At 33.7% G+C, this 27,687-nt stretch overlaps 4 protein-coding genes and 2 long non-coding RNA genes across 10 annotated transcripts; 4 read left to right on the plus strand and 2 right to left on the minus strand.

The window, feature by feature from the left end:
- Positions 1-189: 189 nt before the first annotated feature.
- Positions 190-5,563, minus strand: LOC126756693 (serine protease grass-like). 2 transcript variants are annotated; one of them, XM_050469938.1, is made up of 6 exons: positions 5,429-5,563; positions 2,836-2,948; positions 2,463-2,764; positions 842-1,032; positions 631-741; positions 190-549 (listed from the first exon to the last, which is right to left on the minus strand). In XM_050469938.1, exons 1-6 carry the CDS (start codon positions 5,439-5,441, stop codon positions 221-223), a joined length of 1,059 nt encoding a protein of 352 aa, XP_050325895.1. In that variant the 5' UTR covers positions 5,442-5,563; the 3' UTR covers positions 190-220. The 2 variants fall into 2 exon arrangements, with proteins under 2 accessions (XP_050325895.1, XP_050325894.1); XM_050469937.1 differs by lacking the exon at positions 5,429-5,563 and adding an exon at positions 3,019-3,137.
- Positions 5,564-5,793: 230 nt separating this feature from the next.
- LOC126756686 (probable phenylalanine--tRNA ligase, mitochondrial) lies at positions 5,794-7,428 on the plus strand. The gene is made up of 2 exons (XM_050469928.1): positions 5,794-7,139; positions 7,212-7,428. Exons 1-2 carry the CDS (start codon positions 5,889-5,891, stop codon positions 7,377-7,379), a joined length of 1,419 nt encoding a protein of 472 aa, XP_050325885.1. The 5' UTR covers positions 5,794-5,888; the 3' UTR covers positions 7,380-7,428.
- An 85-nt stretch (positions 7,429-7,513) lies between these two features.
- On the plus strand, positions 7,514-10,903 carry LOC126756687 (GPI mannosyltransferase 2). Of its 2 annotated transcripts, none has more exons than XM_050469930.1 (3): positions 7,514-7,782; positions 7,918-9,539; positions 9,606-10,903. In XM_050469930.1, the coding sequence occupies exon 2, from the start codon at positions 8,070-8,072 to the stop codon at positions 9,450-9,452; it is 1,383 nt and encodes a 460-aa protein (XP_050325887.1). In that variant the 5' UTR covers positions 7,514-7,782; positions 7,918-8,069; the 3' UTR covers positions 9,453-9,539; positions 9,606-10,903. The 2 variants fall into 2 exon arrangements, with proteins under 2 accessions (XP_050325887.1, XP_050325886.1); XM_050469929.1 differs by having other exon boundaries at positions 7,918-9,532.
- On the minus strand, positions 10,809-27,648 carry LOC126756698 (cathepsin L-like). Of its 2 annotated transcripts, none has more exons than XM_050469944.1 (5): positions 27,391-27,648; positions 25,280-25,385; positions 12,032-12,246; positions 11,841-11,950; positions 10,809-11,775 (listed from the first exon to the last, which is right to left on the minus strand). In XM_050469944.1, exons 2-5 carry the CDS (start codon positions 25,370-25,372, stop codon positions 11,177-11,179), a joined length of 1,017 nt encoding a protein of 338 aa, XP_050325901.1. In that variant the 5' UTR covers positions 25,373-25,385; positions 27,391-27,648; the 3' UTR covers positions 10,809-11,176. The 2 variants fall into 2 exon arrangements, with proteins under 2 accessions (XP_050325901.1, XP_050325900.1); XM_050469943.1 differs by having other exon boundaries at positions 11,841-11,953.
- LOC126756713 (uncharacterized) lies at positions 15,698-16,628 on the plus strand. Its single transcript, XR_007666628.1, has 2 exons — positions 15,698-16,236; positions 16,322-16,628. It is a non-coding gene; the product is annotated as an uncharacterized LOC126756713 (long non-coding RNA).
- Positions 19,825-21,822, plus strand: LOC126756712 (uncharacterized). Of its 2 annotated transcripts, none has more exons than XR_007666627.1 (3): positions 19,825-19,949; positions 21,425-21,513; positions 21,725-21,822. It is a non-coding gene; the product is annotated as an uncharacterized LOC126756712 (long non-coding RNA). The 2 variants fall into 2 exon arrangements; XR_007666626.1 differs by lacking the exon at positions 19,825-19,949 and adding an exon at positions 21,128-21,361.
- Positions 27,649-27,687: the final 39 nt, after the last annotated feature.

A 27,687-nucleotide genomic window follows, 5' to 3' on the forward strand; every position in this document is an offset into this window, starting at 1 on the left:
TATGCTTCTGAAAGTACTTCTTTACACACGAACTTAGTAGCTCTTTCTTACTTGTTTTAATATAAAGTTCCGTCAGTACCTGAAAATGTGCCCCTGTTTTAATCCTTGAAAATTGCGATAGTATTTAATGTGCGGTTACAACCCTATACGGTGCTACATTACTTGTACTTAAATAAAATATAAATTGGGTAACTTAATCAAGTACTTTATTATGGCGATTTCATTTTAAAATAGTATTCGTTATCCACGGCATGGAATCGGTGATATTTTCGTATGCATATGGTATTGAAGTTAACTTGCCACATACTTTACCACCCAGGGATACCAAACCAACTTGCGTATAATGTTTTCGCCAGAACCTGCCCCTCATGTACTTGGTTTCCCAAAATATGGGGCTACCAGAATCGCCTTGACAAGAAACCGTATGGTTTGCACCAGACTTAACACAGAGCTTAGATTGATCTATATCATAGAATGAGTGTAATTTTTGGCAAATATCCAAAGCTTCGAGTTTGAGATAACCTTTCTGTAGAATATCAGAACCGCGCACTATATATATGTATATGTGTGAAGGAAGGTGAACATTAGTATTTTATATACAAATATTTTTCGCAGAATTTTATAACTTACCGTCATTACTTTCGGTTAGTCCCCAACCGGCTAACACTAAATTATCCGTTGGCAACATAGCGTAATCACTTGGTGATGTTGGCAAACAAATGGGTTTGATATGATGGTAAGCTTAAGGAAAAGATTATATAAAAATGTTTAATATTAATGAGCAATAATCAGGATTAAACAAATATAATTTCATGAATGAGTAATAAAACTGCATATCTACCTTGAAAGTCGATAGCTTCTTCAAGTTTTATCAAAGCAATATCTTTGTGCTTGTTCACCGCGTTGTAGTCGGGATGTATAAACGGTTTCTGGATTGGATCTATACGAAATTCTACAAATGTTTGACAATAACCGATGGATAAGCAATCTTCTTCGGTCATCAGGTCATGTTCGCCCAGGCGCACAAATTGTCTGCAAAAATATATCGAAGAAAATATTATTTACACGTGAAGTCTGCCTATTTCATATATGGATATTGCTAGCGGGTAATCCAAGTAGAGATACTTTTTCAATAGTCTTTTTTGACAGATCACGCTTGAGTCGTGTCAAACTGTCATATTATTTTTGTTCAGTATTGTTTGGCATTTCATCATGGAAAGACTTATGACTGAACAACGTTTACAAATCGTTAAAATTTTATTATGAAAATTCACGTTCTATAAAGAATATGTTTTGCTGGCTTCGCTCAACTTATGGTCAACATAATCGGCCTACTGAGTGTGCTATTCGCAACACAATCACTCATCTTGAGACTCAGCATTCATTATTGGATAATATTCCACCGAGTGGACCACGTCCCGGACGTAGTGAAGAAGATATAGCAGCCATAGCTCAGAGTGTACACGACGAAGACCGTGGCCAGTCGATTCGACGCCGTTCGCAGCAACTCGGAGTGACGTATGGAACGACTTGGCGCATTTTACGTCGAGATTTTTAATTGAAAGCGTACAAACTGAAGAACTGAAGCCGTTCGACCTTGCCAAAAGACATCGCTTCACTCTAGAAACTGTTGAAAAAAAATCCGACGTCTTCGAGCCAAATTTTGTTCAGCCATGAGGCGCATTTCTGGCTCAATGGGTATATAAAAAAGCAAAATTGCCGCATTTGGTACAAAGAGCAATCTGAAGAGATTCTGGAGCTGGCATTTAATTCAGAAAAAACAACGGTTTGATGTGGTTTGTGGCCCGTTGAAATCATCGGTCTATACTTCTTCAAAAACGATATTGGTGAGAACGTTACCGTCAATGGTGAACGTTATCGTGCTATGATAATCGACTTGATTATTGATTGATGTTTTAAATTGAAGCTCGTGACCTCGGCGACTTTTGGTTTCAACAAGACGGCGCCACTTCCCACACATCGCATCAATCAATGGATTCATTGAGAGAACACTTCGATGAGCAAATAATTTCACGTTTTTAGCCGATCGATTGGCCACTAAGATCCCAGAGATATCACACTGTTAGACTTTTTCCTGTGGAGATATGTAAAGTCTATTCGGACAATCCAGCTTCGATTCAGGCCTTGCAGCAAAACATCACGAGTGTCATTCGCCAGTTACCAGTGGAAATGCTGATTTCGAAAATTTGACTCAATGAATGGACCATCTGAGACGTAGCCGTGGTCCGGCTTAATCTTGAAAAAAATATATATGTATGCCAAAGAATGTTCTTTCGCATGATAATAAACATTCTCCATTAAATGTGAAGTTTCTGTGTTTTTTCTTTAAAAAAGTAGGGAACCTCGAAATGGATCACCCTTTATTATTCCATTGATTATTTTTGTTCACACCTATCAAAAACTTCATTCATTTTGTTCCATGCACACTGTTGAATACTTACAAATTATTCTGAATGCAGTGAGCCGCTGTCAAAACAAAGCGTTCTGTTATTACAGAACCGCCACACATTGTATTCTTCTCAGAACTGAGTAGTAATGCTATCCACGGAAATTCACCTAGCATAGCATCTATGCCATTAGCAACGCGAGTATCCTCCACATTGCCACAATCGTGTTGATTGAGTAAAGCGAGACCACGAGGATTTATGGTTTCCTTTTCCAGTATTGTGGCAGGTGTTGTAGTTCTTCTAGTGGTTCTTATCGGACGATATGTTGGCCTTAAACAGCATACAACATCACCACTCTAAACAAATATCCCAAAGTTATTTATAAATTGCCAAAGAAAGAAAGCCAAAATGCAATGAATATCCTTACAAGTCCAGATTTTGCGCAATCTGCGTTGTATCTAACCATCTCCATTGGCCATGCACAGTCTTCAGAGAAAGAACATTGTCCAATGCGGCCATTTGCTTTGCAATAGTAAGCGTCTTGAAAATATTTTTAAAAATAAATTAAAAATAATATTTTTTTTTTATTTCTCGCGTTTATTCAACTCACCAGCACTGTGAAAATTATAACAACAACAAAATAAGAGAATTACAGCCAATAAACGTAGGTTAAGGCCCGCCATTATAACAACCGCACAAGCTGATTACTCTTCGAAAACTGCTTGGAGTTTTGCAAATACAGAGTCTTATATAAATATGGTACTCAAGCGTTGGTCTGAGTACGTTCAGTTCTCAGTAGAGATAAGCCGTATTTATTAATTATTGAAAGCTCTCATTGGATAGACATTCCAATGATAAGCCAGTATTTCCCGGAATTTGCCAATATAAATATATATTTTTGAAATATTGTTCTCCATAAATGTGGTTTATAAATAAAATTCAGTGATTCTTTAGTTGAGTTGTTGGTTATTTCAACCATTTTCCAGATATAGATACGGGAAGAAGTAAGAGAACTTGAATCACGGTTGCGAAATAATTCGTTTGTTCGATTCGCCAGCCGGCAAAATCAAGCCAAAAATTTGGAAGTATTTCATGTATGGAAAATTCTCTCAGATCTCTAATCTCTCTAATCAACAACCAATGGGAAGAGTCTTAAAAATGAGATACTCGCCGTATGAAATAATCAGCAAATTAGAGTAAAATTAGTAAAATGTCATTTAACGATCAAAGCCTGTTTTGGAGCGGTAAGTAAAATGAGCGCGCAAATTTTTGTAATGCTGAGAAGCTAAAAATATTCGCTAGAAAATTTATGTACGAATTATCACTATATTGTTGTAACAAAGATACGGACTCGCTTTTGCTCAGCAAGGTATTCTCGTCAACAAACACAAGGAAGGTTCGACGTTGAGAAGCTGCAATCACAACCGACTTCAGCTCTCTCATCAGCAACTCGGTATAAGGGAACTGTGGAATGACATACCAAGCTCCTTACGTTCAGCTGCAAGGGAAACCATTGGTTTTCGGGAAGGTCGAAAGGACAGCTAACAGGATGAGGACTGTCGTGTCGCAGTGGAGATAAAACGGACAGCCTTCCTCGCAATGTTTGCGATCGACCACAACTGGGCGGGGTGTGATAGATATCGAGAGTTGAAGAGAGAAGCGAGATGAATGTGCAGACAAAAAAAGAAAGGGGTACTTGAGTAAATGACCGACAGAGGCAATGCTCGAAAATTCTACGTAAAGATGCGGCGAGTAATGGGAAGGTTTCAAGACAGTAGCATACTCTTATGGGAGCCGAAGCGGTGATCTAGTGACTGATGGCCAGAGCATACTGAAGGTATGAAAGGAACACTTCGCCATCCTGCTTAACGGCAGTGAAAGTGTAAAACCTGGAGATGGCGAAGCCAATTCCCCAATCGATTACCGGTCAACAAAGAGGTTCGAACAGCAATTACTCGTCTGAAGAACAACAAGGCGCAAGAGACCGATGGATTGCCGGCCGGGTTATTCTAATACGGCGGTGAAGAACTGACAAGGTGCGTACATCAGTTTCTTTGCAAGATGTAGTCACATGAAAGCATGCTTGACGATTGGAACCTAAGTGTGCTCTGCCCGATCCACAAAAAGGGACCCCATAATATGCGCCAATTACCATTGGATAAGCTTCCACAATATCGCATATAAAGTCTTATCGAGCATATTGTGTGAAAGACTAAAGCCTTATCAGTGTGGCTTTAGATCTGGAAAACTAACGATCAGACTTTCCCCTAACACCAAATCTTGGAAAAGGCCAGTGTAAAGAAAATCAACACGCACAATATCTTCGATGATATTAAAGTCGACTTCTACAGCATGACAGGGAGCTGCCCTTATTTCGCTATGTTCGAACTTGCCATCTCCCCAAAACTAATACGGCTGTGTAAACTGACGTTGAGCAACACCTAAAGCTCTATCAGGATCGGGAAAGACCTCTCCGAGCAGTTCGATACCAAACGAGGTTTCAGACAAGGCGACTCCTTGACGTGTGACTTGTTCTCTCTATTACTGGAGAAAATAATACGAGCTACAGTTGTTGGCGTAAGCCGATTATATTGATGTCATGATATCATTGGCCTCAACAACCACGAAGTTAGTTCGTCGTTTCAAGATGTTGTTATCGCACATGGCACTGGTCTAAAGAGTCAACCAATACCAAACCAAAAGTTTAAAATTAAGAATTTAAAAACTGTTTTAGAATTAACACATTTTCGCGCTCGCAAACAAGAGATAAACTTCGTGTTCTTTCATTTGGAACTACAGCCCTCACAGAACCATCATTTTCAATACTCTAAAGCAGTGGTCGGCACATTTACACATTCAAATGATTTATATTTTATCAAAACGCATGTTTTGGATTAAGAACTCAATTTTTAAATCCAACATAATTTTTTACGCGAAACTTTTAATTATATAATATAATATAACAAACAGTCGGCGCATTTGAAGACGTACTTATATGACGTCAAGTCAACCGTACATACATAGGAAATTCATTGTAATTAGTTCATGCAATGTAAGAACCGTTTCATCAATTTTTAGAACCCAGCCACTTTATGTTTATTTTGCTGATATTTTCACCATAAAGTAAACCCCGATTGAAGCCGCTTTAAAACTTAATAAACAGATCAAAATTATTTGCTATGATTTAAATATCATATAATTTATATTAGATTCATATAAGTTGCTTATGTTAATATTTTTATTGTTTTTAGTGATATTAATCATTTCAAATGCCTTAATACCGGAACAAAACAAGCAATTTCCCGTTACTTCCAGTTGTAAAGTAATTCCTCGAAAATTCCTCTATTTTGACAAATCATCTGAATAAGCATCAGCTGTTCGTGTATGTCAAACAGGTGATGTAACTAAAAAACAAAACAATTCTTGTATTATTATTTCTAACGTTACGGTAAGCTCAGACGCGTTCATTTAAAATTAAACATGTTAATTATACGCCAATGGCGTCAGCTAAATGGAGCAACTCCATCAACGTCCAGGAATTGGTTATGTCTACAAACCGGTGAACAATACACAAGAGCTAAACAATGCAGACAACACCGGCAAATGGCCACCAGTGTCGGTGCCGCAGATGCTAAGGCCAGTATAGAAATCGATGGAAAAATGTATCCAACAGACGATTGGACAAATGTCACGCCAAAAATATTATCCTATTTGGGTGTAAACAAACATTTGCAGCGCAACCATCCGCTTTCAATTATACGTCAACGCATTATTAATTATTTCTACGCCTGCTACAGAAACTCACGCGGTAATCCATTATTTTCGGTTTATGATAAGTTAAGTCCTATTGTGACAGTGGAGCAAAACTTTGATAATTTACTATTTCCCGCCGATCATGTAAGTCGTAATAAGTCAGATTGCTATTACATTAACCAAAATCAAATATTGCGTGCCCACACCACCGCACATCAAGCAGACCTAATTGCTTGCGGTCTAGATAATTTTCTGGTAACTGGTGAAGTGTACCGACGTGATGAAATTGACTGCACCCATTATCCTGTGTTCCACCAATTAGATGCAGTGCGATTGGTTACGAAGGACACACTTTTTGGTCGTAATCTAGATTTGGAAATTTTTGAAAATGATTGGCAATTCAAATTAAAAGATGCTCCAAAGCCTGAAACATCTTCAAAATGCTTGGATCAAACGAAACAAATGTGCCATACACTTGAAGCAGTTAAATTGATGGAACACGAAATGAAGGATGTGCTGGTGGGGCTAGCACGCGATTTGTTTGGTGCACAATTGGAATATCGCTGGGTGGACACATATTTTCCCTTTACACAACCTTCCTGGGAGTTGGAAGTACTTTATAATGATAAATGGCTAGAGGTACTTGGATGTGGTATTATGCGTCACGAGATTCTTCAAAGATCAGGCGCTCACAATAATATAGGCTATGCTTTCGGTTTGGGTTTAGAGCGTTTGGCAATGGTGCTCTTCGATATACCTGATATAAGGCTATTTTGGTCAAATGATAGTGGATTTCTTAAACAATTCAATGAAGACAATTTGCATAAACTACCTAAATACAAACCCATCTCCGTTTACCCGCAGTGCAGCAATGATCTTTCATTCTGGTTGCCTCTAGGCGTAGATGTGGATGCTGGTTTTGCTTGTAATGATTTTTACGATCTTGTGCGTTCAGTGGCCGGTGATGTGGTGGAACAAGTGAGTTTTAAAAAACGTCTATTTTTTTAATTTTATATAGCTTATCACGTTTAATATTTCTTTATCTTACAGATTAGCTTGGTAGATCGCTTTAAGAATCGTAAAACAAACAAATCTAGCGTATGTTTCCGTATAGTCTACAGGCATATGGAGCGCACCTTGACGCAAGCAGAGGTCAATGAGATACACAAAAGCATAGCTGATGGTTGTGTGGAAACCTTTAAAGCAGAAATTCGATGAAATGCAAATGGTTTTGTAAATAAACTATTTAATATTATTTGAAAACAAACTTTTCGTTTGTTAATTATAGATCGGAATACCAGATATATAATTTTTAAATAATTAATTGTTAATTTTGTTAGAAATGTTAATAGCAAGAGTATAAACTTAAATAATTAATTTAAGTTTTATTTTCAATGTTATATTTTGTTTTTCAATTTATGTATCGATAAGGTGGCATCGCTAAGTTTACATATAATAATTGGGAAGCAAACGTCATTTGGGTAGAACCGGCTGAGCTTTTGTTGTGGCACGTTAAGTAAAGGGTTTGCGATAATAAATAATTAATATTACATTGAAAGAAGTTCAAATAAAGATTTGGTTCTAAAGGTTCGGTTTTCCACAGTATTGGTCTTTCACAAAGGTAAGTGCACCGTTGTGGCAGTTGTTAGTGCGAAAAGGCATCACATTTTTGTCCATGACATATCACCTGACAATCTGACCGGCATTTAGACTTCTTTAATCTTATTTAAATATATCAAATTGTTTACATATTCAGCAGATATAACTAATTTTGGGCCGCAGTGCATCGAAACAGCCATAACCTAAATGAACAACAACATAGTGCTACCACGAAGTATTAACGTCATCAATATTAACTTATCGCATCTTAATCGTTGATTCATTATTGCCTTAGTTACCTCATAAAAAATGACTGAGAAAATAACGAAATTAGCGCTAGCTAGTCGAGTGATTATATTGGTGTTACAGCTACTTGCAAACCACCTGATGCCTGATCACAAATCAGATGTATTTCGAACACCGATTGCACAACAAACTCAACAATATGTAGGAGCACTCGAAAACAACGAATTTAACTCCCAAAATGCCACCGAAAATTCTTGGCTTGATCGCACAGTACAATTTTGCCTAGGCGGCCTACGTCACTGGGATGGCGAATATTTTCTACACATTGCAGAATATTCTTATTCCTACGAGAATACACTCGCTTTCTACCCACTATTTCCGTTAGTGGTACGTGCAGGCGCAAATGCTTTGTATGCACTCAATATGGGCGTGTCATTGCGCAGCTGGTGTTTGGTAGTGGCCGTATTGGTCAATGTATTTTGCTTCTGCAAAGCAGCTAATGCACTATATGCACTCACACAGCGTATTTTTAAGGACCCAAATAAAAGTTGGAATGCGGCGTTATTGTTTTGCTTCAATCCAGCATCGATATTCTTCACTGCCGCCTACTCGGAAGCGCTTTTCTGTTGGTTATCGCTACACTTGATGTTGGAATGCGTTTCCGAATTTCGATTTGCGCGTACCACAGTAACACTGGCACTCTCTATTGTGAGCCGTTCAAATGGTCTACTCAATGCGGGCTATCCTATATATTTTATGCTGCGGCACACCATACTCAAGTCATATCATCGCTGTTTTGCTGCTGTTAAGTTAACACTTTGTCTGATTGGTGCACTAACGCCGCTCACATTCTTCTACTTTTACGCATTCAAACAGTACTGTGTACCACAACATACAGTAGCGCATTCAGAAGCTGTGCTGAACTATGCGCGAGAGAAAAATTACATATTAGCTGGTCATCGAATGCCGCAAAATTCACCGTGGTGTGATAATACTTTTCCATTTCCGTATTCCTACATACAATCACACTATTGGAATGTCGGTTTTCTACGTTACTACGAGTTCAAACAGTTACCGAACTTCATGTTAGCTTTGCCTGTGCTCGCGTTCTTGCTGTATCATTGCTTTACGTATTTTAGAAATTTCATGCGTATCCTACTGCCGCATTATCCCATCATGCAGCTATTAAAAGAATATAAATCGTTGCCTTTTGTACTGCATGCATTGATACTTACACTGTTTTGTACTTTTTTTGTGCACATACAAATATCAACAAGGTTATTGTGCTCGGCTACGCCATGTCTTTATTGGTTTGCTGCCGATCAGCTGCCCAAGACATTTGATCTAATCAAATTGCGGTCAAAAGCTGGATCTATATTAGTATGGTTTACAAGTTACTATTTAATTGGCACAGCGCTCTTTTGCAACAATCTACCTTGGACGTAAGGTAATGGAAAATTTGGACTTTTATAATAAACATAAAACAAATCGTTGCGTATAGGTGTGCGCGTGACAATGAGAACATTGTAAGTGGTAAATATGATTTTGTTAATAGCTAACAATAATGCCTGCTGTTTATTTATTATATATTTTTTGCAGATTAAATTAATGCAAAGCTTAAAATTACAACATCTTCATCCCATCCTCGGCACTAGAAATGCAACTAGCTGTACGTGCATAGCTGCGCTCATTAACCAAAAAATAATTAAAATAATATTAAATATCAATCAAATTGACTAACTTATTTAGCGCTTAATTTTTAGTTTTTTTTTTTAAATTAATTTATTTATTATGTTTTGAAAGACTAAAGACATTGTACATGTGCGGCCTTATGATAAGGAAGTGAAATTAAGAGTATATAAAAAGTATAATTGTAAGAGACTGCGTACTAGTGTACATAAATGCTGAAGCTTTTGAGAGCAAAAACTTTTAACATTTACATTAATTAGAAAAATTATTTATTTGAAATATGTAAAGCGCATAAAAAACAGTTTTCTAACCAAGAATTTGTATAGTTATTATAAATATACATATATTCTTATTGAATTTGCCTGATCATTTTAAATTTTTAATATTTTCAATAACATATCGCTCTAATAACATTGGCTGATATTATGACTTTCAAAGGCAAATCGAAAAGATTTTAATATTGCACATTTTTAAAATGAATAAAGTGTATTTAAAATACCTGGACATAACCTAGTTTATTTCATGAAGTTCTTTCTAAATTTTTTCTAAACTAATGGAGTTAAGGGCACGCCTAATGTGAAGTTATAAAAAAAAAAAAATAATAATTTATCGTATTACGATAGCTTACAACTTCAAAAATATTCGGATTTCGGAATTATATTTTTTTTTAATTTCACTTTTGGGCGAAAAAAATCAATTATTATGTTAATTTAATTATTTTTTTTAATGCATTTGAAGATATTATCTTAAAATTAACTCATTTTAGCATTTCTTTTATAATTTAAAAAAATTGGCGTTTTTTATTCTGTCACATTAACAAGACAGCATTTTAATTATTGATGTAGATATTGCTCCTCAAAATGCAGGATATGTAGTAAAATGTTGTTGTTGTAGCGGCAGAATTCCTCCGAGTTGACAGTCCTTGACCAGATAAAAAATTTAATAAAACATTCGCATTTGCTTCAATTACAAATCAGCGGCGTTGCCAACTCTCCTCCTTACGTTAATTGCCAAACAAGATATGTTATTATGCTATTGCCATTCAGCTGCTTTCTGTTTCTATAATTGTATATAATAATACCTCCACTCTTTTGTGTCAAACAAAATAAAATGTTTTATTTTTTAAAACTTGTATTTTATTATATAATGTTTTTACACGTTTCGTATGCTAAGTATGCATTAATATAGTGATGGCGATGAAAAGGTGGTATTACGTTTTATACATAAAAGTTACACATTAATGTAACCTTTGGTATTTCTCTTTGCAAATGTTTTCAAATTCACGCATCGACAAAAGTAAACGAAAAAAAAAAAAAATAAACAATACTACAACTTATAACGTACAAATAATACAAACAAAAAATCATATACGCTTCATATAGAAGTTAAAAATTCACTGTAGTTTATAAAAAAATATTAATTCGCAAATTTTGATTCCTATGTATTTCCAAATTTTTCTGTAATGTTTGAGAACCTACAACTTAAACAAGTGGGTAGCTGGAGGCCGAAGCAATACCACACTGATTGTCCTTGTTGCGCGCCATCTTAATATAACCTTTGTCACCCCAGGTGGTGCCCCAAGAGTTCTTTACCAGCCAGTAGTCTTGTCCACTGGGATCAGTGCCATAGCCCACCACCAAAACACCGTGATCTAATTGCTCCGCATCACAAGCTGGTTCATTATAAACACCTTCAGAGTAAAATTGGAATGATTCATGCGAAGCATCGATAGCAACGGAAACTGGACCAATGGTGGCAACAGCTTGCTTCATTTTCTCCTCATCGCCGGCTGGAATGTCGACAAATCCGCGATCGGTGGCACCAATACTGGATGGATTATAGTGACAGGAATCATCAATACCCTCATACGGGTAGGATTTCTCCGTATCTATGCCACCATTATCCTTAATATAACGGAAAGCGTTATCCATCAGACCACCATTACAACCATTGTTGCCATATTTGCTAGAGCAATCGACCAAGTTCTGTTCGGACAGCGAAACTAGTGTATTTGTTTTGCGGAAATGCTGACCCTCAAGTGCGCCAGTTGTGGAGAAAGCCCAGCAAGAGCCACAGTGACCTAATGATAAGGTAGGAAAATTATTTAAAAGTTGCAAAAACAAAAAACAAAAGGGTTATAATTACCTTGATCCTTGATATCGGTAACAGCACCGTGCGAACGCCAGTCCACGGATGTCGGCACAGTAACATGGGCTGGTGTAATGAAGGTGGCGCCGGTGAATTTTCGGTTGCTGCTGCTTGAAGAGCAGAAATTTAATTATTTTCAGTTAAACTTTTTGTATAGGAAATTTTGCTAAAAGTCGCTTAACACTTACCGTAATTGCTTTCTTAATGTGTTGTTGTAGCCATTCATTGTTTCACGGAATTCATTATGTAACATGTCGCTATATTTGTTGACTGCCATTTTATATGAAGTTTTGCCCGCTGCGTATAATTGATTGTGCTTGGCAATCTTCAATCTGTTCTCATTGAAGATTTTCCAACGGAAACGCTCTTCTACGTCGTTTGAGTAGTGCTTCTTGTGTTCCATCTGCAAATAAGAAAATAATCCAAGTGAGAATAAAGCATTTAATAAATGTATAAATATATTATAGTATGCTTATACAAATAAGAAATTTATAAATATTGCATTTTTATAAAAATAAAGTTAAAAGAAAGTAAGAAAAAAAATAACGCTCTGATATCGCAAAGTGTTAGGCAGGGGAGAGGGGTGGTGTTGATTGTGTTTTTAAGGGTCAAAACTGGGTTTATCACGAATTCGGCCAGTAAAACCTAACCTAATCTATGCCAAACCATTTTCAATCAGAGAGAATTTGAGAAAATACTATAAAAAGTAAGTAAAAGTGTGTATGCAATACGCACCAAAAGAGAATTGTGAGCCATAAAAGTGTCTCCCTCAATTTTTGTGTGTTTTATGGCGATAATAAACATACAAAGAGAGATTTTGTTTATGGCGGGAACATACATATAAAAATGCATGCATAAAAAAATATATTTTCAAGTACAGATAAGCTAAAGACCACCTGCAGATTTGCAATCTAACGCTTAATTATTTGTATGCAAAACAAATTAGTAGCATTGAGCCATTTATCTCGATCTTACGCTGTCAAAAAGTGTCGTAAATACCATATACCAATTCAGAGGTGTGCTTTATTGTTGTTTCCTCAATTAAGATACGATGTTTATGTATAATTGAATGCGATATAAAAGTGTAATTGGTTTAATAGTCTTAAGAGCGTTTAGCATTGTAAATCATTCAATATACTCGTGGAAGAAGGTAATCCTAATTTGAATAAAAAATATCGAGAAGAACCTGTCCTTTTAGTTACATGACAATGTAAGACTTGCTGGAAATGGCCATGATACCTACAACATGATAAACATAATTAAAATATTTGATAAAATTCGATACACTATTTGTTGTGGTCTCAAATTGCTCGCAAAGCGATTTTCCAGTTTTAAGTTCAATTCCATAGAGAACTTGTGTGCAAGTTCTATGACATTACACAAACTGTTTCAACTGAAATTTAGTCTCAATAATTTCTTAAATAACAAAAAAATAATTCGTACAACAACAGTAGACACAACAAACAAATCAGTTTGACATTTGATCTGCCGAAACAACGAAAATGAAGCCGCGGCCACTTTGTGTGAATTCGAGAGAAAAAGCCAAATATTTTGCAGAATTGAATAAAAGCATATGAAAAATATTAAAAATTACATGCAAATATGCGAATTTAGTAAAATGCATAGCAAGTAATGTCAAAGCATTGTAAAGTAAATATAAATTAAATATATAAACATATATAAAGTAAATTGGTGAGCTGAAAAGGACGTTTGTTCTGCAATGCCGTTATTTTTCAAAAAGCACATTCAAACGATTATAAGCAACTAGCGAGTATGTAACTCGTTCATAAGTAAATTTTCTCTACACCAGGGTTGGATTTTGGGTGAAAAATTAAATTTTTAATTTTGATTTGAACTTAAATGTGTTGAAGTTTTTAATTTAAAAAATTGTAGTGAAAAATTTAATTTTAATTTTCAATTTTTTATTTTGACTTAAATTTAATTGTAAAATCGGATTTAAATATGTAGCTTTAACTTTTAATCCCGAAATCAGAGTTAAAAATTGAGAAAATAATACTTATAATTTAAAAATTCATAAACTATTTTTAATTTAAAAATTGGGGTAACAAATAAAAAAAAAAATATTTTTATAATTTAAAAATTATATAAAAAATTTTCCTTTTTTAATTTAAAAAATTGGAGTAACAAATAAAAAAAATATTTTTAAAATCAAAAGCTGGAATGAAAAGTTATATAAAGGAAAAGGAAAAATTATCCTTACTTTTAACTGAAACCATGAATCAACAACAATTTGTGAATAGTGTTTTAACTCATGATCTCATAATCAGCTGATTTGCTTCAAAAATATTAAAAATATATATTTTCAAACATTTCTGACAATAAAAATGTGTTTTTGAGACGTAACTGAAACCAAATAGACTATAAATCGCACAAAATCTAAAAAATATAGTTTTTTTAATAAAAAACAAAATATTAATTTTAAATTATTATGGCATGAATTATTGTCCAAAGTAATGGTACAATCTCAGTAGAAATTGATCAGATTGGATATTATATAGCAGCCATACAATTATATTTTATTGTATGGCATTTTTTGTATTTGAATTCGATATTTGATGTTGAAAATTTCAAAATTAGTTTGAATTAAGATTTTCGGGATTACAAAAAAAAAATAAAAACTTAGTTAAAATATTTAAGACATATTATTGGTCTTACGTTCTTATATAATGCCCTAATGGGCATTCATATGCACCAGCATGAATTTAGACAGACTCATGTCCTAAGCGAATGCTAGATATGCATTTCAATTAGTAACTGTCTGTTAGCTTACGCAATGCTATAACACAGTTAATTATAATTCTGTAAATGGACTATTTCAAGTGATCTTGGTGACATGAAAGTTTCAAGTGAAAAATCATACTGTACACAGATCTCTGGGCAAAGTTCCATACAAAAACAATGCATTTATTAGCCTGTCACGCCTAATTCAATTAAGAGGAACTTGCGACGAAGTCATAACAGCGCGATTGTATGCAAAGATGACTGTTCACTTTTGTCTCAAGTTGTTGTTTGTTTGCTTGTGCTTTTTTGTAGGCGATTAGCCGATAGTTTTTATCATATTGTATATTTCAGTGATTAGCTTTGCTAATACTACCGTAAGCAGACCGGCTGAGTGATAAGACGAGTGCTCATTCGTGTGTTCTTATCGGCGCCATTAAATAACAGTGAGTAACCGAAATGTTGAGCACAGCAATTGATTGAAGAGCTACACTCGAGTCAATTATTTACAAAGTCATGTTATTATTTGATTATTTATAATTCAGTAGTTTAGTAGCTATTTATTTTATTTGAGTGCACATCTTCTTGCGTTAGTGTTGCCAACTATAACAAACCTGAGATGTGCGGGATTTTATAATGAAATTTTCGGGTTTCGATGATTTAGAAATAATTTAATCTGAAAATAATGCGGAAGTATTTTTATGCGCTGAACCGAAAGTAACGTCAGAGACTCAATGAAAATAAAATTTAATTATATTTATGAACGAACGATCTATTCCCTCATTTTATGAGATATCGACCTGAAATTTTGCACACGTCTTTTTTCTACTCAAAAAGCTACTCATACGGTGAAATAACTGTTATCGGACCCTCATAGCATATAGCTGTCATACAAACTGAACGATCGGCATCAAGTGCTTGTATGAAAAACTTTTTTATTTGAAAAGATATCTTTACGAAATCCGATTTATATTATTGTCATATGACATTAGCAACAAACCCAAATGCAATAACTTGTATAAACAAGAAATAAAAGCTTACAAACAACCGAATAGCGTAAAATTACGATGCAAATCCCGGCTTTATCGGAAATAAAAAAGTTACGCGTTCCGGGATACAAACATTTGCCATCACTAAAAGAGTACCATAAACGAAGAAAGTGTGCAGCGTGTCGTAACGGTTGTTATCAGCGATTATTATTGAGTGTGCCTTATCGAGATTGAGTATGCGAATTGTTAATGTGGTATTACCTCCGTATTAACATGTCGAACTTGTTTAATTCATATAATGAAATGCTTCGTTTTTATATGAGTGGTCAATAGATTAGATTATCATGGGTAACCGTACGTAATCTGCTAGCTCACATGTGTTTCAATTAGGTAAGTTCTTGTCAGAAATTATGAAAATGTTTATATTTCATTACGATTATTTATTGGCAATGAATAATAGTGGCTGATATGATATCATTATTTCGATTAATGAATAAGAATTATACCTATTGTAAGGAAAAGAAGCGACGGATTGTATACAAAAATTCACATGACATTTTATATGTAGGTAACTGGTGCGCTGTTGTATATTTCGGCCAATAAAGAGAGAATGGGTAAAGTTCACAAACGGACTTTCGGGGAAAACGTGCACAATTTTTTAGTGGGTATAACTATTATAGATTGAAATTTTAGAAGAATAACTATAGCTACATAGGTTAATAACAAAATATTTCCAAAAAAAATTTGCAGAGAACCAGATTATAGTTAAATATGGAGGGCAGATACTTCAACCACCAAATGAAGACGCTTACTTCGATGCTCTCAGAGTATGATAATGAAACGCTCTGCTTCGGAAGTTCCTTATGTGGCCTTCAGCAATCATTTAAGAATTTTCCAAAAATCGATTTTTTTTTTATTTTCTTAATGTACATAAATTTAAGAATACAAACAGAAAATTTTATATCGTTCCGGTTTGAAAAAGCGTTTGAGAGCGCTTGGAAGTACAAGGACAAATTTTAAACTCGGTTTTTCAAAGTAAAAAAAATTTGGAAAATTAGCTTTTTTCGATCTTTTAACTGTATATAACTCCTTAAGTGTTTATATGCTCCGATTTGAAGTTGATCGTACAAATAGTTTTAGCTTTGTGTAATTTGCTCCCAAAGTTTTAAAAGCGTTTTTCTTGAAACATTGTTTTCAGAGTTGGTAAAGAAAATTTCTGGACCGAATGGGCCTGGAAAATAGTTGGACCGAATGGACCTTCTTAGATCTATTAATCAGATAATGATCGAAGTAGTAAGATTTTTGAAGATCATTTCTATTTTTTAGCCACTCTGAAGTGAATTTTGCAAAAATAAAAACAATTTTTTTGGGAAGCCGCCATTTTGTCAAAAATCATAATTTTGACTAGCCATTTGATGATTAAATAATGATCTATTGTAATAAAAAATGTTTTTGGTTTTTTGATTTGAGATAATTTTAAGCAGCGATAACCTCTTCACGGCCAAACAGCTTTTTTCGAAGATCCTGTTGTTGTTACAGCGGCAGAAAACATTGCTAAAATAATTACGAAGTATGGTGTCGAGTTGACAGTTGGCCGGGTCAAAATCCGGATCCATTCCGGTTACTTAGACCCGATTGTCGTGGGAATTTCAAAGGTACTACTAGAGAACGGCTACGGAAACCAATTTTTTTCCAAAAAACCGATTATTTTTAAATTCTGTGAATTTACATTAAATGTTAATTTTTTAAATAAAATGCTTTTCCCAAAATTAACAAAAAAAAATGGTTTTTCTGACTTAAAAAAAAAAACTGAAACAATAAAAAAATTTCTTATCAAAAACTAATAATTATATAAATATAAAAATAAATTATATATAAATTAAAGTAAATTTGAAATTACTTAAAAAAAAAACTAGCATAAAAATTGTCCAACAGGGACTATTGTCCATGATTCCCTGTATGCTTTTTAACTAAAAATAAAAACGTAAAGAACGAGATCAAAGCATTGTCAAACTCCCAAAATAGCTATTGAACAGCTGAGGTGCTTGCAGTAAAAACTGCGTGTTCTATGAAACAATACAAAAAATTTTCAGCATTTTCTCATTTAATTTCATTTTTATTGTTAACTAAAACGCATGTGTTGTGCTTTACATTCTCTCCTTCCTACCAACGAGTCAGCTACACGTGTTGCTTGACATTTCTATTGCAGGATTCTTGTAGTTGCGCGTCGCACAGCTGATGATGGCTGTCAATGGCACACATTTCAAGAACACTGCGCGCATTAAGAAACACAAAAATATAAAAGCTTTCAAATATGCGGCCATGTGCTGGCAAGCTGCAACCCTCTTTATTAAGCGAAACAACAACAAACACACACATGCATCAATGCGTGATTTTTAATATCGATTTTCCGCCAAAGAATTGGAGTCATAGGAACGCAAATATTATGGAATTTTCGTTAACAATTAACTTAAATATTTGCATTTATTTATAAATTACATTAAACTAATGCTTATAAAAATATTACAATATAGTTGCTGTACAAAAAATGTACATCATGCACTTTAAAATTATTATAATTTGCACATATACAAAGAAAAAAACACACGTTTAGGATATAAATGCCTTTTGGTGCCCTTCTGAGTTTTCAGCCTTCGTTTATATTTGTATTTTATATTTTTAGTACATTTTTTTTTTGTTTTTAATTTTTAGTACTATTGACAGTGTTTTAAATATTTTTTTTGTCATAAATTTAGTTGTGCTTTTGTATACACTGAAAAATTTATTATTTAATTTCTGCATTTTTACTTTTATTTACTTTCATTATTTTCTACTTTTATTGCAGTAACTTTGTGTATTAACCGTGTAGTAACTATGTATTGCTTGAGCTGCAAGGATTTATTTTCTTAAATCATATGCTGTTGCTAATTTTAAAATTATGCGCTTAGTATGCTAACTACTGTTTAAGTTGCTCCATTTCCAGCACGACACCACCATCTTGTCCGTTCGACGCGGACGCCGCTGGCATCGCCGCCTGTGTCTCCAAACACGCTTCATATATGCTAGGATCTTCCCACACGACACGTTTTCGTTTATACATAATAAAGGCAAATAATATAGCATTCGCCACAAACATGACCAACAAGAATATGCCGGGCATAACCACATCCCGCATCATTTGGTTGTCATCGGCGGCTTTGCTATCAGACATCCTGTTTGCTTTATGTACTATTGACTACCGAGTATTTTTGTATAGTATAATTTTATATATTTTTTTGTACTTTGTGCGTGCCAAATTGCGTATGCTGAGTTGCTTTATTTCCTTTGTTGTGTTTTTGTTTTATTGTATTGTTAGCTTTGTACTAATGACAATCAGTCTTTTGTCGTCGTTGCTGTCAAAAACAAACGCGTCTACTTAACTTAGTAGAATTAACGAAAATAAATTTATTTATTTTGTAGAGCCTTCCATGCGCTGACATTCCACATTCACTACTCGCTTGCAACTGCTGTTTGCGAAGTACACACCGTACTTGGGCTGCACGTTTGGGTGAACTACTGCGCTAGTTGCTCTTAACGACGCAGTCGCTAAAGCTGCTGACTTTTCTACAGACTGCCGCTGCTGCTGCTGCCTCGCTAATCGTATGTGTAGTGAAATTAGTTCGACAGTGGCTGATAAACTAATCACTGGACGCCGCACCAAACGCTCATTGTTGTATGTGTAATCATATGTTGATATTTGCCGTTGAATGGCCTCTGCAGCGCCAGTGTCCACTTGTACGACGGCTTCACTTCCTCCTACTTGTTGTTCGGGCACTTTGTCCATGCTGTATTGTTGCTGAACGGCATTTGCGTATGAACCGCAGTATTAGTCAGGCTACAAATTTGCACATATGTATATGTACATACATATATATACATATTTATATACATATATATATATATTTATGCTGTGTAGTTGTACGTTTATTCCGCTCTTTTATTAATAAAATTATGCCTTTTGTTATTCTTTCACCTTGACTCTAGAATTTAATGCTGACGATTGACATAGTCAAAATTATCACACGCTGTACATATGTATGTATATTCTTTTGTTACACTTTTTTCGTTCTTTTCACTTTCGTTTAAATAATACAAATTTTAGATTTTTTTCTTTTTGTTGTATGCTAACTTTTGCCAAAATATTGACCCCTCTGACGTATGAAACATAGTTTTGTACACGAACAACATGCAAGCATTTCAAGCCCGTTGAATAATTATTTATCAGTTTAACTTGTTTAGCACAGTCGCTACTAAAACAGAGAGTATAAATGTATACTAAGCGCTATACGGCTTCAGTGTTTCAAGTAAAAATATATTAATATTGGAATGCAAGTGAAGTGTACGTAAGATTTTCAAAAGACGAGTGGTTTCGGAGAAAAAACATTTTATAATTTCTATTTTAAAACGAAAACCACATTTACGCCTTGCTACATTTATTGATTTCAACATATAAAGTTCACATTTTACAATGACGGAATATTTATTTTAATTATTTAAGGGTTATATCCACTTGAGAATTAATAAAAAAAATCGATATTTTATTTTGCATATGGGTGTGGTTATCGTATTTACTTATGTATATTTGAGATTGTTCACGGAAATTTTAAATTTAAAACGATAAATCGTTTCGGAGTTATGTATGGATGAGCATATTTGTAAGAAACTTGGTGTAAACGATTTCCAAAACTTTAAACGTGTTTTTGTCGAAACGATGACAGTCGATTCTAACTAATTGGAATGGACACTGATTTTTAACCGGCCAAGGATTGTCAAGTCGGCACCATTCCTCGAAAGTACTTAAGGACAACAACAACAAAAATTCTCCAAAACAGCTCTATCTCTCTGTAGTGTGCAAAAAAAATCACTTTTTGGGAAGTCGATATTTTGTTACCAAACAAAATTTCCATCTACAGTAATAACATTTTTTTTTTTGACTTGAGATAATTTTAAGCAGACAAGTCATCACACCGCCAGATACTTTTTTCGGAGGTCCACGTGGAGATTTGATTCAAGATCAACAGAATCCAAAATTTTTCAACAATTATCCCGGATCAAATGTGCATTTATTTCATTTATTTATTAATTTATTTCATTTATTTATTAAAAGAAATGCCTTTTCGGAAAAAAAGTTCACAAAAAAGCGTGTTCTTCAGACTTGTAATTGGATATAACCTCTTAAAGTCTAAATACGTTTTTCAAAAAACCGCGCATGAAAGCTCTGTGAAGGCTGATTAGCAAGTAGCAAGTTTAAGAAGACATGCAGTATGACAAATATGTGAGCACCTTAAGAGCTTTTCAATCATAATGCTAGTTTCTTCTAGGAAAATAATGATAGAGAGGACATTCCCATGACAGTCGGGCCTCTGAAACGCGAATGTATCCACATTTTTATCAGATTGTTAACGCCACAGCACTTCAAAAAATTATTTGCCACTTGAGCAGCAACAAACAACAACAACTACAACGGTAGAGATGAGCACTCAAACATTAATACAGCACAAATGACATATTTCTAAAATCAACCCTATCGACACAATCAACTTCATGTTCAATGTTGCTTCAATTTAGCTGCATACATATGGCATGTAAATATGTATGTGCATTTAAAGCGTAAATTCTTCCTTGGTTACCAGTGATAAGTGGAACGCCCCATTTTCATTGCACGAAAACACTTGAAATAACTCAGCTTGATGGCATTCGCTTTATTTGTTCACTCATTTAACCTTCCTTCCTTTTCGGACATTCTGATCTGTAGGTTACAAATCAAGTTGTTGTTGTCTTGACATTTTATTTTTATTTTTATTTTTTGTGTAGATCGGCAATGCTGCAACAAGCTGCAGCAGCCGTAAATGCTGCAACTACTACCAATACAAGCAGTTATTCAGATACATGGGTGAGTAATGGTAAGTCAAACCCGAAATCAACATAGAAAATCCCGAAATCATGCTGACATCTGTACTTAGTATAAACAGTACTGCGGCGGCACTACAGAAAGGGATTTCTTGTAATGATGACGACGTACATATGTTCAAAGTAACAGATGATCATGATTTGCAATCAATTTTTAATAATTTTTTTTTTTTTGTAATCTTAATACATCTTCATGTTTTTTAGTTCAATGCACTTAGCGATTCATACAGAAAGCTAGACGAGTGTTATCAACTCCAGACGATGAATCCGGATTAATCTGAGGTCATTATCGCAGCAGCAAAGAATAAAAAATATATGTATGTGTATGTAACTATGGCTTCTTGCTAACTGCACTTTATTTTTCAAAAAAGCCTAAAAGTATGCTAAACCATAATGCATTATTGAACTATAATGGAGGTAATAGAGTTGTGTTGAATTAAAGTGGTGAGTTGCACAAAGCGAAAAATAGTGGGATGTAGATTCAGTAAATTATTCATTAATGTGAAGTAAACAACTTTTTTTCTAAAATAAATATATTTGTTAAAATAACAATAACATATATTAAACGATATAGTTCGGCCAGCTGAATAAAGTTAGTTTCCAAGAATTTAATGTTGTTGTTTTAGAGGCAGAAAGCATTTCTGTAGTAATAGCGAGGAATGGTGCCGAGCTGACGGCGCTTGGCCCGATAAATATACGGATCCGTTCCGGTTATTAATAACCGATTGACGTAGGAACGGCCAGCAATCGAATCTATGCAACCGTCACGGAATTATATTCGCGCCAGCAGTCACAACTCGGTAACAATGCTCTATGTAATCTATGGGTAACGGTTTCTGTCCCTACAACAACATACTACATATCGTTGTATACCTTCCTATTGCATAGGTGTTTGTGTTTTATAGTCTTAGGGAGCAATATGGTAGCTTTGAAGCAGAACTTCCTTATCAAATATAGAAACGCTCTATACAAACACCCATACATACATACATATATGTATGTATAGATATGCACATGTCTGTACATTTTTAAAAATATTTATAGCATATAGTATCACAGTTTTCGCTTTAGTTAGACCTTCTCCCCTGTTGTATTTGCGAAGCTATGCATTTATTGCTGATAAGAAAACTTAATGCCGTCAATTCAAATGTTAACGACTTATAGTATATGTTTACATATGCACATACAACGTCTCAATACGGTATTGATTGAAGAAAAATATAGGTATATGCAAACATATGTATACTTAGCTACTTTATAACGACTATCATAGCTGACCCATTTGAGAAAGTAATGGCTAGAACGCAATTGCAGGCTGAGCAAGCAATGGAGGAAAAATAAGCAAAATAACGTGCGATTTTGATAGATAAGCTATTGAAAGAGACATTGGAATATATTTTATAGCAAAGTACAGTAATGTGCAGAACAATAGCAAGCAAGCTACTATAAGAAACCTAATTGTATTTATAAGTACTTTCAGGGCGTTATAGCCTCTTGTGAATTTCAAAAAATCGCTTTTTGGCAATTATAGTATGTATATCGAATATAAATATATTTGAGACTATTTGAAAGTTTTCAAGTTGATCCAGCAATAATTTCGAGTTTGAGCGTATTTGTAAGATTATTCTAACTTGCTGGAAGCCGCTTTCACATTTTTAAACGCGTTTTTCGGAGCAGGTGAGGAAAATTTCTCCGAACGGCTGGACCAATTGACTTGAAATTTTCATACGATTTTCTTAGACAATGATTTTTGATAGTAATTTCGTATTTTACAATAATTTTTTTTTAGGTTAGAAGATGAATACAGGACGTGATTAATCGAAGGATTTGGAAAAAGTTCAAATTTCTGTCAAAGTTGCAGACAAAATAGATTTTAGGTCTAATTTAGACCACAAATTGCCTTGAAAAATTTAGTTGCAGTCGAAAAAAAAAAATTTCAACCAAACAGGATGGATCACAAGAATTTTCAAAATATTTACAAGATCTGTGAAAATGTTCATTAGTTTCTGAGAAATCGTTACCACCGGCTTTGATGAAAACGATGTTTCGAGAAAAGCACGATCAAAGATTAAAGTAGCCGTCCGGTCTAGGCTGACGAGCTGCCCTTCCAAAGGTCCTATCTCCTATACTTTAATAGCGATTGCCTTGAAACTTTGGGAAAATATTCTAGATATATCATAGCTTTAAAAAAAATGTAAGGAAACAATTTTTTGAAATTTCTAAACCCACGTAACCCCTTGAGCCATATTATTCTAATCGAAAGTTTCGTTAACTAATACTGTACACAACACTGTAAAATTCAACATTTTGATTGACAACATGCACATAAATATGCATAAATATATACATATATTACTAATATATTTATTTTATTTATATATTATTACTAATATAACTATATTTTTTTCAAATATAGAAACTGCAATTGTTTACATAAAATAAATTCCAATTTCATTAATCAACTTTCGTATAATTAAAAGCGTTTAGTTGCTTACAAAAACTAACTCCGACATTTAACACTTAACACAGCCACTTAAATATTGATAAGGCACATTTTCTTTTATAAACAAAAAATATAAGCTGCTGCATGGATGAATGCATTTATGATTGACAGAACTGTCATATCAGTCTGCTGCGACCATGTGATGCTTTTGGCGCGTGTTGTTGCATTGGAATTACGCAGCAAGAAGTTTATTACAGTTTCATTTAATAAGAGTACGTTGTATGCAAAGCAACAATTAAAGAAAGAAAAATAATATAGTAAAATATACATATGTAAGTGTAGATAGGCGCAAGTCTACAATATATGTATAAAGACAGGAAAAAAACAAAAACGTAAGCGTACTTATAGAAAAAAATTGTATTATCTCTTAAAACGCTTTAAAAGCACATTAATATTCCGCATTAAGAGTTACATTTTCGTAAGGATTTGAATATATATGTACATACATATGTATATACATATATGCATGTATGTATGTACAGATAATTAGTCATATATGCTTGGGATGCTATTTATCTTTCTATAACCATGCAGCATTTCTTTGAAAGAAAAATGATACCGAGTGCACCAACTACATTTCTTTTTCTACCCATTGCATGCTATTCATCCATTTATGATAAACAAATTTACAATATTTGTAATGTCAGGATTTTTGCATTTAATCAAGAATGGATTTGTAAGCAGATCAGTCACTTGAATATTGCATATAATTTCGACACCATTGTGTCAGTGCATGCTATAAAAATGTGTAATTATTGCAAATAACAATAGCAACATATGTACATATATGCATCATACAAAAATGAATCACCCACGCAATTACTCCTTCCATTGTTACGTTGTTCTGAGTTTGAAATAATTATTACCATTACGTGGTGGTCAACAGTAATGACTATATGGCATGGCATTTTATGAATAACAAAAGAAAGTTGTAAAAAGTGTTGAAAGTTTTCAAACATAAACTGAAGGTACAATATAAATAAAATGTTGAAATGAAAGAATTTTCAGTAAAAAAGTAATAAACACGTAGTCGGAGTAACGGTATTTACCACTAAATTATATAAAGCCACTGCCGGCAAAAGATTTTGGTTGGTTAAAATTAAAATAAGTTCAGAAGTTTAAAATTTTCAATTAGTAAAATCTTATCAGGAATATAAATAAAATAACCACTAATAAACTATTACTCTGGAAAGCACTCAAGCATTAAAAAATCACTCATTAGTAGTTAATAAAATTATTTTTTTTAAAAAACTTACTTTGTAGGCAAACCATTCTTCTTTCACAAGATCGCTGAACGAAACCGCACTAGTATAGGCGAACAACGCCATAAAAATGAATACTGCGCGCATCTTGGTGGTAAATCTGCAAAACAAATATTGTATTAATAAATTATATAAAAATAAATAGGTTTATTTTATAAATTTTACTGCATTCATTTGTTCAATATTTTTGCAACAAAAACAAGAAAAAATTATTACTTCGCTTGCACCGAAGACTCAGCTCGTCACGCTGATCATTTATGTATAGCGTAAGCATTATGGGGTCTCCGACGTTTCCGTCTCTACAAACTTCATGGACAGGGTATAAGCCCATAGTGTAATTTTATATTGCTGAAATATTGTTTACCCTTTTTCCTATAATATGCAATTAATTTATCTTTGGATCAAACTTTACAACATGCAACGGACATACCAATATGTACATATAGTATACATTTTAATTATGACTTTAACAAATTCTGGGAATAACATTATCTACGTACACATGTGTGTAATTAGCAGCAACAGAAACTTACATGATTACTTTTTAATATATATAAGTAATTGCTATGAGAATGAAATGATATTACTAAGAAAAAATATGTATGCCTTTGAATTATATTTGTGCAACAAACAAACTCCTTACAACATTAATCATTTGAAAACTTCTTGGAATATATTAGTAAATAATTAAATAGCAAATACACACCAAACAACATGAAAACCAACATTTGCTTACTTATTATTACAATTTTAATTAAACAACTAGTATTTAGAAGAGAAAACCATAGCAAAATTTAGCAAAGTCAATGCCACTGAATAAATTAATATATGTATTTGTGTTCTGCGCATATATTTAAAGTGTAAACATATATTTTTTGTGTACCACAACAGCTGATTATCAGGTAATCTTGTCACGTCAATGGCACAAGTAAAATAAGAAGAGGTGGAGTGGAAGAGAACAAATATTGAAATGAGAGTATAAGAGCAGATATTTATTTTATTAACATATATGTATGTATGTAGTACATCCATGCATATATGTACATATATTTTAAAGTATCAAATAATAAAAACAAAACTGCTCTTCAGTTGCATTTAACAACAATAATCAATAATCTTTACGCCCTTGCATGTAAAGAAAATCAATAAAAGGTACTATCTATGTTTATACCCAAACCAATTAGTCATTAAATATAGAGCCACTCTGTTATTTATTTATTTTGCTCTTACCTATTCCCCATTTTTCTTTGTTTATTAAAGCACAACATTATCTCCGTTTATACATAAACAGACTTGTGGGTTAAATTTCATATAAACTTATGCCTCACCAGGGCAAAAGACTCGATTTCTATGCGATCTAAAAAGTATACTCAGATAAGGTAAGAGAATTTGAAACGTAGACATTATCAAGGCAGAGATTATAACAAATAATACGCGGTTATTTGACCTTATTTTGGCGCAGCAATAACGATTTTATTGGACTACTTTCTACACATATGTACATTGTATATACATTATATGCTTATTTATTAATATTAGAAAATCGACATATTGAAAATTTTGTTGTGAAATTCAAATAAAAGTTAATATTTTGTTTATTGAAAGTGTTGACAATAAAAATGACATGGCCCTATTCTTTCAGTCGGATTTCGCGGCGAATTCATGGTCTCATAATTCGCTTGTGAAAATAAGATTGAATTCCGTTATTTGTTTATAAGTAATTGTCAGTTATTTACTTCTTCGGTTTTCTCTGCATTGAATTTCTATAGAAATATTTATCTAAAACAAGTTTGTTGCGACAAGACAAACAATGGGGGCCAAAGTGCTTTATTAATATCAAAGATAAAGAGATGCACAACTCTCCTGTCACTGGGTTAATATGCTTTTATAACAAAATACTAATAACTAGATGAGCCAAGATCTGATGAATTCAGCGTATACTAGCGTAGGCAATATTGATATATTGAAATACTGTACTATTCGTCACATGACGCAATTTTAACTAGCATCAACTAATAGCTTCACTTTACCTGAGATATATTTACAAAAATAACTATATATTCATATATACATACAGCGAAAAACATATGTATTTAAATAATTACCTCTTTTCCGTTTGCTAATTCTCTTTTCCCAATCGGCCAATTGTTGAGGGCACAGTATTACTGATATTTATGGCAATTGTCTTCCGCCTGTTGCTCGCCGTGTACGCAACTTTGCAGTTAAAAAATATTTACTTTAATCAATTCTTCCCACTAATATTAATTACTTTCCTTCAAATACAAAAAGGTTTAACAATTTAAATATTTTACAAAAGTCAACTAGTCGGTATGGCTTGCGAATCGCTAATAATTTTCTCAGTTCCGCTTGCAGCTGAATTTATTCGTCCACAGTTCGTTTTT

This window comes from Bactrocera neohumeralis, chromosome 4 (assembly GCF_024586455.1).
Source record: "Bactrocera neohumeralis isolate Rockhampton chromosome 4, APGP_CSIRO_Bneo_wtdbg2-racon-allhic-juicebox.fasta_v2, whole genome shotgun sequence".
Classification (NCBI taxonomy): domain Eukaryota; kingdom Metazoa; phylum Arthropoda; class Insecta; order Diptera; family Tephritidae; genus Bactrocera; species Bactrocera neohumeralis.

Excerpts from the sequence above, each read along its gene's own strand:
- LOC126756693 (XM_050469937.1), bottom strand. The coding sequence starts at position 3,091 with ATGGCGGGCCTTAACCTACGTTTATTGGCTGTAATTCTCTTATTTTGT. Across the intron at positions 2,765-2,835 it reads ATTGCGCAAAATCTGGACTT|AGTGGTGATGTTGTATGCTG; the intron begins GTAAGGATATTC and ends ATATTTGTTTAG. Across the intron at positions 742-841 it reads AGAAGCTATCGACTTTCAAG|CTTACCATCATATCAAACCC; the intron begins GTAGATATGCAG and ends CTTTTCCTTAAG.
- LOC126756686 (XM_050469928.1), top strand. The coding sequence starts at position 5,889 with ATGTTAATTATACGCCAATGGCGTCAGCTAAATGGAGCAACTCCATCA. Across the intron at positions 7,140-7,211 it reads CCGGTGATGTGGTGGAACAA|ATTAGCTTGGTAGATCGCTT; the intron begins GTGAGTTTTAAA and ends TTTATCTTACAG.
- LOC126756687 (XM_050469930.1), top strand. The coding sequence starts at position 8,070 with ATGACTGAGAAAATAACGAAATTAGCGCTAGCTAGTCGAGTGATTATA.
- LOC126756698 (XM_050469943.1), bottom strand. The coding sequence starts at position 25,372 with ATGCGCGCAGTATTCATTTTTATGGCGTTGTTCGCCTATACTAGTGCG. Across the intron at positions 12,247-25,279 it reads AAGAATGGTTTGCCTACAAA|ATGGAACACAAGAAGCACTA; the intron begins GTAAGTTTTTTA and ends TCTTATTTGCAG. Across the intron at positions 11,776-11,840 it reads TACCGATATCAAGGATCAAG|GTCACTGTGGCTCTTGCTGG; the intron begins GTAATTATAACC and ends CCTTATCATTAG.